This window comes from Salvelinus fontinalis, chromosome 17, assembly GCF_029448725.1.
Source record: "Salvelinus fontinalis isolate EN_2023a chromosome 17, ASM2944872v1, whole genome shotgun sequence".
Taxonomy (NCBI): domain Eukaryota; kingdom Metazoa; phylum Chordata; class Actinopteri; order Salmoniformes; family Salmonidae; genus Salvelinus; species Salvelinus fontinalis.
This window is the reverse complement of record NC_074681.1, coordinates 47,746,269-47,762,892: the sequence shown is the minus strand read 5'-3', so window position 1 is coordinate 47,762,892 and position 16,624 is coordinate 47,746,269. Positions and strand designations below refer to the sequence as shown.

Below are 16,624 nucleotides of genomic sequence, written 5' to 3'. Positions count from 1 at the left end.
GAAACCAGACATGCTCATTGCTGACAACCCCCCCCCCCCCCCCCCAGTGGCGGTTCAAGCTTGTACAGTTCCCTGGGCGAACCCCCTCTTCAGCGCCCCTCCCCCCAATAACATTCTGCACTAACTGACTTTTGGAACGCAAATAAATACATACTCTATAAATGTAAATACAAAAATAAGACTCATAAATATTAAAAAGAAGTAACAAAGACAACCTTAAACTTAACCAGAACCCCTAGCCAGTGTACTAAAGTACTTAAGTAAAAATACCCCAAAAATGTAGTACTTTAAAGTATCTGTACTTTACTTTACAATTTATTTTTGTGACTACTTTTACTCCACTACATTTCGAATGTAATGATTTTTTCCCCCAATTCAGACACTTGTCAAGACAACATCCCTGGTCATCCCTACTGCCTCTGAAACAAATTGTAGTATATAAATACAAATAAAAAAAGATAATTGAATTATTACACTATTACCGTATTGCTAACAACAAACACACAAATAAAACTAAATTGCACAACTAATTGCATTAGTACTCTACAAAGTTATAGGTGCGCTATTTGATAGATTCCCCCGCTCCCCCTACCCCGGGTTTCCACTGGGGAGACCTGAGGTCAACCTGCCACCTCCCATTCTCGTACTTCTGAGTGGGCGACCTTCCCAGGCAGTGGCCTGCCTAGCTCACAAACTAGAATCAGGGCGCCCATTCCGACAAGGTTAATTGACCCACAGTCCCACACGGTGACATGATATCATTGACATGACGTGCAAATGAGCGAGAGAAAACCGATCGGGCAAATGTCACCATTCGGAATATTATTATTATTTTTTTTAAATTGTTTGGCCGCTCCATGCTGCCCCCGGCAAGATGCTGCCCAGGGAATGGCATCATGCCTGGGGATGAGGTATGGTCCGGGCGGCTTCCGTATTTCAGCCTGGCGGTTGCAGCGCTGATGGATGGATTATTAGACATTTGCCTCCCCTGCTTTGCTCACTCACTCTGCAGCGACAGAGGTTATTTTCAACCCTGGGAGTATAGATCCGACGCGGGAGAGGAGGGGATTCTGGCAGGCAGTCACTAACCTGATTGGTGGACTGTGACTGTCTTGGGGAGTGTGTTTGACGGAGATGTGTATGTTGGTGGGTCTGTGTGTTGTGTGTGGGTGTGTCCGTGAATGTGTGACACAGAGATATTCTATGTCTGTGTGTGTGTGTGTATCTGTGAATGTTTGTGTGTGCTGAGTTGAAAGAGGGGAGATCTATGTCATAGGGTCTATATGCACACAGCCCACGTAGTCAAGTGCTCAGCAATGGGGTGTTCAGCACGGCATAGTATATTAGTCTTTCAGGTGGTGTGTTGTTCAGTACTTTCAGCTTGCCCTTGAAATTGATAGAGCCTATGGTCCCTCAAACTTTGCTTTTAGAATATTGTGAGGAAGTTGGTTTATATTGTTTTAGACTCTATTCAATTTTAGGATAAAACCTTTCTAGCATGTCAAAAGATGGCACAGAAGTGGTCTATCAAGTATATAGAAACAGAGGTCCAACCTTGACATGGTTTGGGGGCTGCACTTGGTCCGTTTGCTTTTAGGGGCGACTGCTTTATGACTGGCATATAATCCTGTTTTATTGCTCAGATAGACATATGCTGTGCCCATAAAAAGGATTTAGCGCTGGCCTGTCCAGGGTAAGCAACTTGTGGGAGCAGCTGACTATTACCTATTAAGTGCACTTCTTTTGACCAAGGCCCATAGGGCTCTGACCAAAAGTAGTGCACTCTAAAGGGGTTAGGGTGACATTTAGGATCGCTCCAGTGTTAAACCCGGATATTTACAGCATATTTGGCCACTCCAAATCTCTGTGCACATGTTTGTCTGTGTGTTTATCCCTGTGTTGTTTACGTTCTAACCACATGAGCAGGCCAATTACATATTTTAAAAGTATACATCTTGAAAATCTCATGAAGTAATTTGCGAATACCTCAAAGGAGTCCATTTAAGGTTGATAGAGATCTTTTTGATTTGTCAAGATCTGAATTCAACATGAAATAACCTTAAAATCAACCAGAAATCAACTTGAATTCCACCGGAAATAACCTTAACTTAGGACTGTAATGACTAACACCTTTTCTAGATAGCACCACACTCGATGAACAGCTAGCTGTTCTCAGCGCTGCAGTACAAGTGATTAAAACCTAATCAGTTGAAGATATTAATAAAACTAATGTAGCGGATCATCCGCCCCCATCTTAAATGTAATTTTCTAGACAATACCAGAACTGTAGTCTCAGACAAGAGTATACTCTTCAGGCTAAAGGCGGGGGAAATACAACGAGGGTGTCTTATATGCCTTGGCTGAAAACACAATGAATAACATGGGCCTATTGTAATACAGATAGTATCACTCTTTATCAATCGACTCTATTCCTTTCTCCACCCCCACTGCCTCTTTATCGCTCTATCCATCAAATTGTTTCTCGGAGCTAAGCTTGCCTCCAACGGTTGTGTTGATGTGTTTAGGGGGCCTAATGCCACACAGGTGGCAGACAAGGTTTCCCTATCATTACCAGTGTGTTTAGGTCTACGACCCAAAATGATGAAAAATCTTTTCTAATATAGCACAAATGTACTGTAAAAATTACACAGTGGTCCTGGACATGTGATGCCTCTGTCGTTTTGTCCATCTTGGCTCAAGGTTTGACAAAGAATGTCTCCACAATGATATTCATTGACAGACCATTTTTACTTTGTCTACTAATGATTAACCCTCACCTATATTGATCCTCTTGCCCTTTGTTGATGGTGATGGTGACTGTCCCTCTCTGTTTCTCCCTCTCTCAAAACAGTGCTAGTCCTGTTGATCGTCACCATGCGACGGAGGAAGAAAGAGCCCCTGATCCTGGACGAGGAGCGAGACGTGCGCGAGAACATTGTGCGCTACGACGACGAGGGCGGCGGCGAGGAGGACACAGAGGCCTTCGACATGGTCGCTCTCCGCAACCTGAAACTGGTCCGTGAGAGCGGTGGCAAGACCCGCCGTGATGTCACCCCGGAAGTGCCTACCCTCTTCTTGTCTTCTCGGCCACCGCCAGACAATGGCATCTTCCGCGACTTTATCTGGGACCGGCTGAAGGAGGCCGACGTGGACCCGTCGGCACCGCCCTACGACTCGCTGCAGACATATGCCTACGAGGGCAGTGGCTCGGCCGCAGAGTCCCTCAGCTCACTGGATTCCCTGAGCACGGACTCGGAACAGAACTACGACTACCTCAGCGACTGGGGGCCGCGATTCAAGAAGCTGGCAGACCTCTACGGCCACAGCGATGACGGTAACCTCTTCGCCTCTTAGCCCTCGGTTGAGCCTGCCAAACTGTTGGCAAGGACAATCTAACAAATGAGGGAAGGAAACTGAAGGATACAAGAAAGCGAATGTGAGATGACGAGAAAGAAAATGCTGTACTCAGAGGATATTTGATTGGTGTATATAAATGCATCAATGTCGGTGAGAATAACCAATAGGATGTTGGTTTTCCATTCAAAATGTTTTTTGGGGGACTGGCAGAATTTTTCAAAGAATGAACTTTGCGAGATTTTGTTAACTACATTTAATATGATGGAAATTATGCAAAGCTTAAGACGTTGGGATGGGCTCCAGACCCTTTGGTAGGACCTCAACGCACAAATTTCCAAACTTTCTCAAGTCACGTGACGTTCAATTGTGACAAAGTGAACCAATATCTATGCTCCAGTGTTATTACAACAGTGACATTATCAAGTACTCCATGTCGTGGTCAAATGAAAACAGTGCCACCTTGAACTGGCCCTGTAGTCTGTCACAGGGTTCACTGTGATCTGCAATATTTGTTTCAAATGTATATTTATAGAACAGATTCTCAATTTCTTTACTAAACAAGATAACTCCTTATGGATTTTACAGCAGTTTTTTTAACAATGGATTTGATCAATTCAGGCTTACCGTGGTTCGTGTTCAGTAGGGATCACCGTAGCAAAATATTTTGAAGCAGAAAACAGAAATACGTGTTTCTTATTGGACCAGTAGTCTCTGCCCCCTTTCTTCAATTTGGTGCCTAATGAACATGGCAATGATCTCTCAACCATTTAGAGTATCAGAAATATTACATTCCTATACATTTATGTAGACACCTGCCAGGGATGTCCCTTGTCACACTCAAGTTTTTAATGAACATGCTTTAAGGGTCACAGTGCCGCTGAAGGGTTTATGAAGTCTCCCTCCATTGATGCAAGGGAACAAACACCTCTCACTTACATTGCTCCGTTAACAACTTGACACACAGCATGACGCTAAGAGCAGAAGCGTAACATTGTTCCCCTAGGTCTAAATTGAATGCAGCGTATTGGTATCTCCAACATTCAAAGCTGTTGTGACGTTTGTTTTATGTATCCTATGAGGTGTTCTAGCTACCATGTTGGTTTAAACTGTGTTTTTTTTATGGAAACATAGCTATAGCAGCATGGGAAAATACAGTTAACAATGTGTTGAAGAACATTTACAGCAAAACTTCGGGCATTTGTAAAAACACCAAGCCAAGGAGAATGTCAATTACTATTTCACATACAGTGAGTATAAATGTATGAAGTCAGATTAGTTTGAAATAGACACTTAACTTGCAAAATAAGAAATATGCATACGTCATGCTGCTTAAAACATATTTTGTGAGAGGGAAATGCAAGGAAAAGCAGCTGGAAAAGCTTTTGATTGAGAGCTCTTTAGGTTTAGGTTTATATGAACATATTGGTATATATGCAGAAATACATACAATGCAATGTCAATACAATGTAAAAGATACATGACAGCCCTTCTGAAGCTGATGACCATATCCTTGGTTTTCTTTTCATTCACATACAGGCAGTTGGTTTTCCCCATTGGGCTACTGCACATACTGCTGCATGTGTTTGGCCAGGTAGCTTGCCAGGGAGCAAACATCTGTGAATGTGAGGTCATCAGCCTACTTGACAGGATGGATGCTCTTTGGGAGGCTGGAGTCTATGGTGATCATGCATAGCACAAACAGTAGGGGAGAGAGCATGCCACCCTGGGGAACTCCAGCTGGGACTGGCTGTGAGTCGGTGAGGTCGAGAACATGCCTTTCTGTCTGCTTGCGGTTGCCCAGTTCGCTCTTGATGGAGATCCATAGTGAGTGCTCCATGCTCCCCTAGAGTTAGTAAGAGATGGCTATGGTTTAGGGTGTCAAATGCTCTGGAAAAGTTTATGAAGGTTACATGAACATCCTGCTTTGGCAATTCATGTGATGCGTTGTGCCAGAGCAGACACTGTTGACCTGTTCTTCACAAAGCCATGTTGTGAGGAGTTGATGTTATGAGCAGTCTCCTTCTACAGTATGTTGTGTTCAATTGCTCATAGATTTTTCCCATGGAGCTGAGGAGAGAGATTTGCCTGTAGTCTTGGAGGAAGATGGGGTTGCTCTTTTTAGGCACAGCATAGATGGACTTTTTCCATTGAGAGGGGGAAGTGGCTTTGTTCCATAGATAAGTTGAAGATGTCGCACCGTACTGGTGCAAGCTCCTTACAGTACGTTTTAGGAACCAGGGAGGGATCTCGTCGGGCTTGCAGACTTCTGCCCATTCAGCCGCTTCAGATGGGTTTTGATCTGGCCAATGTTGAAACTTGGGGGGACAGACGTTTGTAAGCTTGTTTTCAACAGCCTCAATTTCATGCATGTTGTAACATTCCCATACAGAGGAAAGTGGGCACTGAGAATGTCACAATCCCTCTGAGAATCCTGTTGATTGAGGGCTGAAAGGTTTTCTCTGGTCTCACTTGCACCAATCAAGCTTTTCAAGGATTTGTACTAGCCAGCAAAGTTAAACGACTCCAGCTGTTGGACTTCTGCTTGGAAGTACTCTTTCTTGGCAATTTTCACCAGAGCTGCAACTTTCTGCTGAAGCGTCTTTATTCTGACTGTGAAAGGCTTTCTGTCTGCATGAGCTGAGGCTGAGTCTGTGTGTGTGGTCATCCATTGCTTGTCTCTGGTGGTCAGTTAGCTTTTTTTGATGGAGAGATTACTATTGAGAGTAATTTTTAGGAAAGAGTTAAGTTCATCTGTCTGCTCTTGGCAATGTTGTGCTGTGTAGACTGATGTGAAACGATCTATATTTAGTGCCATGGAGAGAGCTCTTAGGTTGTCAGAGGTACAGTGTTTGTAGATGTATTGAGCTGGTGATTTAGGGAATTCACCTGCTGACCACAATATGGTCTCGTGATCCGACTCACCTGTCAGTGGTAGATGTTTGGATTTGGAGTATAGGCCTTTCATGATGGTAAATATGGAGTCTAGCTGATTAGCTCCACATGTAGAGTTTGTTACCACTTGGTTAAGGCCATACCTAGAACAAAGAAAACCATGCTTGAATCTGTTTGAATCACAAGACCTGGGAGGGTGTATTTGCGTTGCACATGGTCCAAGCACCGCCCTAGATACTCCGAGACCTCGCCTCTTTAGAAGTTGGGGGTGGGATGTAAATGATATCTGTTATAATACAGTTCAGGCCACGGTGAGGCGTGAGAGTTTCGTCCACAGTGAAAAACACTCACAACGAGTGTCCTCAAGTTCACGTAGTCGTTTGTGCCTGATGTTACTGTCATGTATAGGGTGCACCCTCCAGAGCTACACAGCTGTTTATTTATTTTATTTGATGACGGCTCATACATTTGATGCTCATTAGTAGGAGAAAATGTTATACAATAAAGGAAAGCAAGACAGTCCTACATATCCTTTTCATGCTATTGTATTGACTCAAACCATACAATGCTATTTTAGCTTAAATCCAACAGGTCTAATGATGTACAATGCAGTCCAAAGGCATTTTTCAAGACTTCACATAAACTTCTGCTAAACCCCCCTGATAATCTCTTAAATTTAATCTCACAACAATCTTGAGTTATTATCAAATATTGAGGCCATAGAAAAATTGTCTAGTTGATTATAAACTTATAATATATGTTGTATAATGTTATTATATATAATAATTCATTATACTTTTGGCTTGAAGAGTTACCAGAAGATATGTGCCTTCACTTCTTTGGGGTGATTTCACACTTGGTCCCTTTCAGCCAACTTTCTTTTACTCAGTGTGGTTGACTTTTTGTGCAGTGTGAATTCTCCAAAGGAACGGAGACCCCGAAGCTAACCGAACTGAGACCATCTCGAGAGATGGTCTGAGTTTGATTCGCTTGAATTCTGCGGTCTGGTTCCTTTTTTTAGGGCAATGTTAAGACAAAGCTCTCCATGTTCGTTTGTAAATATTCCCACACCACACACTAGGCTACTGCAACAACATTTTCCCTACCATAAACCTTCACATTAGTGCCACAAAATAGATAATATGATGATGTGCTGTTTTTGGATAATGATTAGCGATTGTCAAGGATGAACATATGTGGAGTTTTGTACCAACACGATGTTCAGATTATTTGTTTGCCATATGTGATCTATAGGCTGAGAAAGTTTCATACGCTGTTTATTCGATTGTGGGGTTTGAATAGTGTGAGAAGACAACAATATTTGGTGAGAATCACAACATATGGTACAAAATCAATACTAGCTCCTAAAGAGAAAAGTACATTGGGTGTACACCAAATATTGTTTGAGTCCCGCTTCAAATGATGTTCAGCCTATAAAGACTTCATAATGCCTTCATAAACACTAAATAAATGTGTTACAAATCATCTATAACCGTATGTCATGCTTTATAAAATGTTCATAAATGTGGCATAACTGTGTGATATAACTCAACATGTTGAATATTATATAAACATGTGCTTTATAAAGGGTTCTGAAGGGTGGCACACGCTCTAAAGTGAAGTCGTGTAAGTCCCATTACACCCAATCTCGTTCCCAGACACTTCCGTCCAAATCAAAAGTTTCTTTTCACATGTGCCGAATACAACAGGTGTAGACCTTACAGTGAAATGCTTAATTACAAGCCCTTAACCAACAATGCAGTTTTAAGATAAATAAGTGTAAAGAAAGTATTTAAAATAAACTGAAGCAAAAAAAAAAAAAAAAAAAAAAAAAAAGTAACAATAACAAGGCTATATACAGGGGTATCGGTACACAGTCAATGTGCGGGGGCACAGGTTAGTCGAGGTAATTGAGGTAATATGTACATGTAGGTAGAGCTAAAGTGAGTATGCATAGATAATAAACAGAGTAGCAGCAGTGGAAAAATGGGGGGGGGGTCAATGCAAATAGTCTGGGTAGCCATTTGATTAGCTGTTCAAGAGTCTTATGGCTTGGGGAAGAAGCTGTTAAGAAGCCTTTTGGACCTAGACTTGGCGCTCCGGTACCGCTTGCCTTGCGGTAGCAGAGAGAGCAGTCTATTACTAGGGTGGCTGGAGTCTTTGGTAATATTTAGGGCCTTCCTCTGACACCGTCTGGTATAGAGGTCCTGGATGGCAGGAAACTTGGCCCCAGTGCTGGGCCGTACGCATTACCCTCTTGTCACGAATACTACCGAAGGTGGCTCCCCTTCCCGTTTGGGTGGCGCTCGGCGGTCGTCATCGCCGGTCTACTAGCTGCCACCGATCCCTTTTTCCTTTTCGTTTGTGTTTGTCTAATTGTTTTCACCTGTTCCTTGTTGGGGTTTTGGGAGGTGTACTATTTAGTTTAGTTTCGCCCGCTAGTGTTTGTGCGGGCTTATTTGTTGTCATTGTACGTAGGAGGTGTATCATTGATTTTGGGTTTTCGCTGTCCGGTTTATTAACAGTGGTCTTTGGGTTGTGTTTGCGCCTGTGTTTTGGCGTCACCCATTTTTGTACCTGTTTCTGTTGACTGTGGACATTAAAGCGTTTGTTCCCGTGAAACTTCTGCTCTCTGCGCCTGACTCCACACCCATCATTCTCCTGACTTTACACCTCTGCGCAGCAGGGCTGGGGGATCAAAGCATCAAACTTGGCCTTCAGTTAGGGTTAGGTTTCAAATCTAATTTTAAGAAGAGGCATTTTGGAGATGGGCAGATTTTAGCCTTAATTATGAATTTGTAACTGGTGATGACCAGGGGGAATGTTTTTCCTAGCAAAGGACATAGCCTGATGACAAATATTTTACTCAGTAAGGTCACTCCCAAATAATTCTATGGTCACTCCCACTTATGCCAACTTTGAATGGTTGATATTGTAACGGCTTTCTTCCATAGGTGAAGGAGAGGACCAAAGTGCAGCGCGGCTAGTGTTCAACATGTTTAATAAAAGAACAAGTGAAACACTACAAACAAAGTACAAAATAACAAAATGTGCAAAAACCGAGACAGACCTATCTGGTGCAGACAACCACAGAGACAGGAAACAAACACCCACAAAATCCCAACACAAAACAAGCCTCCTATATATGATTCTCAATCAGGGACAACGATTACCATCTGCCTCTGATTGAGAACCATATTAGGCTGGACATAGAAACAGACAAACTAGACACACAACATAGAATTCCCACCCAGCTCACGTCCTGACCAACACTAAACAAGCAAAACACATAATAACTCTGGTCAGGACGTTACAGATATTGTCACGCCGTGACTAGGGGGTGATCTAGTACATCTATTTCTATGTTGGTGCTAATGTGGTTCCCAATTAGAGGCAGCTGTTTATTGTTGCCTCTGTTTGGGGATCATATTTAGGTAGCTTTTTCCCCACCTGTGTTTTGTGGGATTTTGTTAGTGTGTTTGGGCACGACGTCCTCACGGTCTTTGTAAGTTGTTATTTTGTTTTGTTAGTTTCACTTAAATAAATATGTGGAACTATACTCACGCTGCGCCTTGGTCCGCTCATTTCCAAGATCGTGACAGAATATCCCACCAAACAAGGACCAAGCAGCGTGCAACGATGGGAAGAATAAGTTGGACCTGGGAAGAAATCATGGAAGGACAGGAGACCCTTCCTTGGCAGGAGTCGCAGAGGTTGCAAGAAGGACTGCGACGACGCCGGGGACCGCGGCCACGGAAACCCCAATATTTTTTTTGGGGGGGGGGGGGGGGGGGCACATGGAGCTGGCAGCTGAGCAGAGGGAATAGCCAGAGACCATCTGGGAGGAGACAGAGAGGTGGTCGGTCGACCCAAGGATACTACCAGAGCCTGGGAGTCGATGGAACAGTGTGAGGAGGAACAGTGTGAGGGATACCGGAGAATGGAGTTGGCTAGGAGTATGCAGCAACGCAGGCGTTTGAAGGAGCGTGTCATCAGTCCGGTGAAACCTGGGCCGGCTCCATGCACCAGGCCTCCGGTTCGCCTCCCCAGCCCGGTACGTCCGGTGCCAGCTCCCCGCACCCGCCCTGAAGTGCGTGTCACCAGTCCGGTGCCACCTGTACCGGCTCCACGCATCAGGCCTCCAGTGCGCCTCCCCAGCCCAGTACGTCCGGTGCCAGCTCCCTGCACCCGTCCTGAAGTGCGTGTCACCAGTCCGGTGCCACCTGTGCCAGCTCCACACACCAGGCCTCCGGTGCGCCTCCCCAGTCCGGTGCATCCTGTGCCTGCTCCCCGCACTCGCTCTGAAGTGTGTGTCGCCAGTCCGGTGCCACCTGTACTGTTTTTTACAGTCCAGAGCTTCCGGGGGCGGTCCCCGGTCCGAAACCTCCTGCGACCGACCACGGTCCGGAACCTCCTGCGACGGTCAACGGTCCGGAACCTCCTGCGATGGTCAACGGTCCGGCTCCATGGCCGGAGCCTTCTTCTGCGCCGGTGCCCAGTCCAGGCACGGAGCTTTCTACTGCGTTGATGGCCAGTCCAGGCACGGCGTCCAGTCCCGCTCCAAAGCCGGAGCCCTCCTTGGCGCCGGTAACCAGTCCAGGCACGGCATTCAGCCCGGTGCCATGGCCGGATCCGGGGTCTGGGGGGCTACGACCTGCCACCACCGATACTAATCACCCCCCAACCCTCCCCATTTGGTTTCAGGTTTTTCGACCGGAGTCCGCACCTTGGGGGGGGGGGGTACTGTCACGCCCTGGCCATAGAGAGCCCTTGGTTCTCTATGGTATAGTGGGTCAGGGCGTGACTAGGGGGTGATCTAGTATATCTATTTCTATGTTGGTGCTAATGTTGTTCCCGATTAGAGGCAGCTGTTTATCGTTGCCTCTGATTGGGGATCATATTTAGGTAGCTATTTCCCCACCTGTGTTTTGTGGGATATTGTTTGTTTGTTAGTGTGTTTGGGCACTACGTCCTCACGGTCTTTGTAAGTTTTGTTTTGTTAGATTCACTTAAATAAATATGTGGAACTATACTCACGCTGCGCCTTGGTCCGCTCATTTCCAAGTGACAGATATCCCAGGTTCATATGTGCTGTGTGCGCAATAGCCTGGGGACGACGTTACACCAAGAAACACTTACCTTGATGAAAGCCCCCAACCAAGTTACATGTTCTTCAGTACACAAAAACACACACACAACAATATAATGGCCATACTGTGTTGGGCCCAGTCAGGTCTTCACCCACTCCGCTGCCAGAAAATGTTGGCACCATTGCAACAGGTTGTAATCCAGCCCTGGGCTCCAGCATGAGAACAGAAGAGGAACACCTGGTGCGGTGGTCTCAGGTTGGACTACTACAAAGACAAACAGACAGACAAACTCAAGCTTTGCAGGTCAATCAAGTCATTGAAATACCTCTCAGACCCTACAGTAACATGTGGTTATGAGAGAACCTTCATAAATCAGTTGAAGGTTTAAAACCTATTTATTTACACTTTATGTAGTGTCCTGTAATACTCAGTTTAAAGATCATTCATAACACGTTGGCCTGTGGGTAAGGTTTATGACCCCCCCCCCCCCATAAATACCTTCCTCCCTTTGCTCTCGCTTGACTCTACAGAGGGACTCTTGAATAGCCTTTGTTAACTTCTTGCAACTATAGGGGGTGCTGTTTCAAATTAGCATAATATTCTCTACAGATTAAACTGCCTAGTACTCCATTCTTGCTCGTACAATATGCATATTATTGTTATTATTGGATAGAAAACACTCTCTAGTTTCTATAGCCGTTTGAATTATGTCTCTGAGTGAAACAGAACTCATTCTACAGCACTTTTCCTCCCAGTGTGTGAGATTTAGACATCTTGGCCTCTGGTTCCAGATCAGTTTTAAAAGTCTCTGTTAATCCTATGAGATACAAACACTGCCCACGCCTTCCTCTAAATGTCAGTAAGTGGTGACAATTTGAATGGAGTCGATTGCGCAATCATTGGCTCTATAAATGACAAAATACCGGAAGTAGCCTTCCTTTGGACACTGCGCTCAACGCAAGAAGGATATCTGACTGGCCTTTTTCCAAGCATTGGTTTAGCCAGTAATATAGCGTCAGTCATCTTTTTACTTGTTATAGGTGTTAGAAACATCATAATGTAGTTAATTTAAACCGTTTTATAGCAATTTATATCCGTTTAGTGCGATTTTGAGGCATTGCTTTGTAATAGACTTTGAAGCTCCGGGCACGTTTCGGGGTCCCGGTCGTACGTTAGTGGGCATTTCGACGGACAAGTGGACATCTTTCGACCAAAAGAAGATTAGACCCAAGAAAGGATTCATTGTCCAAGATTCTGATGGGAGAACAGCTCATAGTAAGAACAATTTATGATGATAAATCGTGTTTCTGTCGATAAATGTTAAACGTTTATGCCGCCATCTTGTTTGCTATAGCTTCACTTGGCGCAACCTGTATTGAAAAGTAAGGATAATTTAAAAAATGTAATTCCGCGATTGTATTAAGAATTAAATTGTCTATCAATCGCTGTCCACCCTGTATTTTTTAGTCAAGTTTATGAGTATTTATGTATAAGACTAGATCACTGTCTAATATGGTGCAGGACATTTTCTGACCAGCTGAGCTACTTTTGTCATTGTCTAACCATGATTTTGGTGGCTAAATATGCACATTTTCGAACAAACTCTCTATGTATGTTGTAATATGATGTTACAGGAGTGTCATCTGAAGAATTCTGAGAAGGTTAGTGAAAAAATGAATATATTTTGGCGATGATTACGTTATCGCTCTCTTTGGCTAGAATCAATGCTCTGGTAATGTTTGCACATGTGGTATGCTAATATAACGATTTATTGTGTTTTCGCTGTAAGACACTTAGAAAATCTGAAATATTGTCTGTATTCACAGGATCTGTGTCTTTCGATTAGTGTATGCTGTGTATTTTTACGAAATGTTTGATGATTAGTAATTAGGTAATACACGTTGCTCTATGTATTTATTCTAGTCTAGTTGTGACGGTGGGTGCAATTGTAAACTATGATTTCTACCTGAAATATGCACATTTTTCTAACAAAACCTATCCTATACCATAAATATGTTATCAGACTGTCATCTGATGAGGTTTTTTCTTGGTTAGTGGCTATCAATATCTTAGTTTAGCCGAATTGGTGATAGCTACTGGTATTGAGAGAAAATGGTGGACAAAGAAAAATGGTGATTTTTGCTAACGTGTTTAGCTAATAGATTTACATATTGTGTCTTCCCTGTAAAACATTTTAAAAATCTGAAATGGTGGCTTTATTCACAGGATCTGTATCTTTCATTAGGTGTCTTGGACTTGTGATTTAATGATATTTAGATGCTACTATTTAATTGTGACGCTATGCTAGCGATGCTAATCAGTGTGGGGGGGGGGGGGGAGGTTAAACATAGAGAGTCTGGGAACATCAAACAAGTAGAGGGAAAGGAACCATTTTTCAGGAATAGAACCAGTTGATAATATGCGCTGGTACTTAATGAATATGATGTCAGTTTCGTTGTCATCTGAGACATTATGACTGATGACAGGACGACCTAAACTGTATCTGGGAAAGTCTACACATTATAGTTATCAGATTCACATGGAATTGTTTTGAAATTCAAATGTTTAAATATAAAATTATTTGTGAAAAGATGACATGTAATTTTAGCTTCCAAATGAGAGATTTGGGTTTTCATAAGGTTAGGGCTCTGCTCAATCAGTGGCCCGCCCCTGTGAAGAGACATGGGTTATAAACTATGAAACACACCCTTCCCCCTCCACTATATAAGCCCTTGACAAAAATGTAACCTCCTGTACCGGGTACATTAGGATGATGGTCCGATGTCAGAAGGATTCAGATATAAACTACAGAACGAAGCCAACCTCAGCGTGAGCTTTGGTTGCGAATGGTATGAACTTTGAACTCTTATTCGCTACAGAAGTTATACCTCCTAGCCGTTGAGTTAGCAGCGGCCGCTGTAAACGTGGGCTAGGAGAGGACAGACAGAGTATTCCGTCTACCACACAACGACGACCCTACAACGTTTCCCGTTCACCACCAGAGACACTCTTCAAAGGACAAAGGACTCTGTTGTGCAACACAGCCTTCCATCTACCACCAACCTATTGAAGCGCAGCTCAGAGTAACTATTTATTGCATTTTCCTTTTCCAAAGGGGCGTTAATTTAGAATGCATAAGATTCTGTATTTACAATAGAGTAGCTGCCTACGGCCCGATAGACATCGCTTCTCCCTTTGTTCTTCAGTCTTCCCGCTCTTTTACTCAAACCCAACCCCCTTTTCTTTGTGTAACCAGCTGTCATATCTGTTCCGTCCGCTAGGGACGTTTTCCTTTATGACATAATTTGTAATAAAGGTATGATTCATTCTGTGTATATGTAATTCTGTGTGATTAGTTAGGTATTTAGTAAATAAATAATTAAACCCAATTTTGTATTGCTGATTCAACTTGTTAGCCAGGGTTCGTGAAGATAACCAAGAATTTACAACTTTCAGATGAGACTGAAATAAGGTGACGATTAATATTGACTGCTATTGATGTAAAACATTACTAGGTCTTTAAGAGTTTATTCGGAAGATAACTGCTCTATAAATATTATTTCGTAGTGCCCCGACTTTCTAGTTAATTACATTTACATGAGTAACTCAATGAGGTAATATTAATTACAGAGAAAGGATTTTATTGAATAGCATGTCATATCACTTAATCCGGCATAGCCAAAGACTTGACATATTGGAGCCCCCGTGCGAGGAACCTAAAATAGGATGCCGTTTTCATTTTGATTCAGCCTATATTAAATTTAAAAGCAGATTACATAATATATAATATTATTATACAAATTATGGGAGTTGGAGACAGAAATTATTGGTGGTGTGTGTGCTGAAGATTCCCCACCTCCGTGTTGTGTTCTGACGTATTTAGTGGGTACCGTAAGGGAATACATTTCTGTATGAGGGCTGATAAAGCTAATTATAGATATCTGAGAAATTGTGCGATTGGCCAAACGTTTCAGACTCGTGTAGGCTCGGTCATTATTAATTTCTCGAGCGAGGACAAAGAGCCAGCCGATTTGAAATTCAGGAGATATTAGCTTGACCAGCGATAATTATCTCCGTCTCTCTCGTGTTTCGACGCGAGTAGACCACGTTGCAGTTCGTTGTTTGCCGCATGTTCCGGTTAAAACATCGTCAAAATAACGCCGAAAAGGGTTTGAACATAATAGTTATAAGTAAAACCTTTCCCATCCTATGTTATGCTGAAAGCGTAAAAAGTAGGATTAGCTTGCACAAGATGTTAAGCTAAAAAAGGGAAAAACAGCCATTTTGTTTTGTGCCACATTGTAATTCCTCCACCTTGCGGAACGGAATTCCCACCCTGGGTATTTCCGCTTGGGCAATCAGTGACCGCTGAAGTGTACATTCCTTCAAGAATAATTATTCAGGTCACACTCAAGTCATTACTTATGATATCCAGACGGATATCGATGTCTTATTCAATTGAACTAATAAGTGAAATTGCCAGATTTACATCCTCAAGTGGATCTTTTAAATAATATCCAAATTGACGAGTAAATGAGTAAAATAAATGAGACATTGTAAACTTTTTCCAAACTAACCTAGATGAACCAACTTCTCGGGTTAATCAAAGTTTAATTCCTAAATAGCCTGTACAGGTTTTATTTATCATTAAATTGATCAATCTGTAAAATTTGGTTTTTGCAAAACCCATTCAGTAATCCAGTACTGACAGAAGTCCCGCCCCAGCGGGAATCCCATGTGGCTTCGGTCTTAGGGAGAAGTGTACCACGATGGTGAATGTTCCCAACATTTGATCTACTGTTTACACTAATGATATTAAATTGAATTGTTGAACATACCTTAATGTTCTTCCAATCAAATGAGAAACTTTTAAACTTCTCATATTAACCTGGATGAAGCAACCTCTCAGATTAATTAAAGTTTAATACCCAGATAGCCTACCCAGGTAGAATTAATCATTGGCATTAATTAATTAACTCAATTTTCTTTTGAAATACATTCACGTCCAACTTCCACATTACTGGTACGGGACTGATGGTTCGTCAACATCTATAAATATATTAAACTTGTCTTTGCAGCTTCCAAAATAGGAACATTTTTCCTCAATGTTTCTAATGTGCAAGCTATCAGAGGTGGTCACCACTCCTCCGCTAATTAGTGAACCTCCACCCATAAAAGGATTGATCTCTGACCTCAGCAGCGATACCAACCCTAATTATGCCATTAGTTATACCAACCCTAATTATGCCAAAAATAGCCGAAATTGCGAACGCTCTCCAAAACAC

At 42.9% G+C, this 16,624-nt stretch overlaps 1 protein-coding gene across 3 annotated transcripts in view; it reads left to right on the top strand.

Moving 5' to 3' along the window:
- Positions 1-7,734, top strand: part of LOC129814506 (cadherin-7-like) — a 175,450-nt gene extending 167,716 nt beyond the window's left edge. For all 3 annotated transcript variants that reach the window (XM_055867669.1, XM_055867668.1, XM_055867670.1), the window contains exon 12: positions 2,852-7,734. In XM_055867669.1, the coding sequence (XP_055723644.1) occupies positions 2,852-3,354 (503 nt within the window). In that variant the 3' untranslated portion in view covers positions 3,355-7,734. The remainder of the gene's footprint in view (positions 1-2,851) is intronic.
- Positions 7,735-16,624: the final 8,890 nt, after the last annotated feature.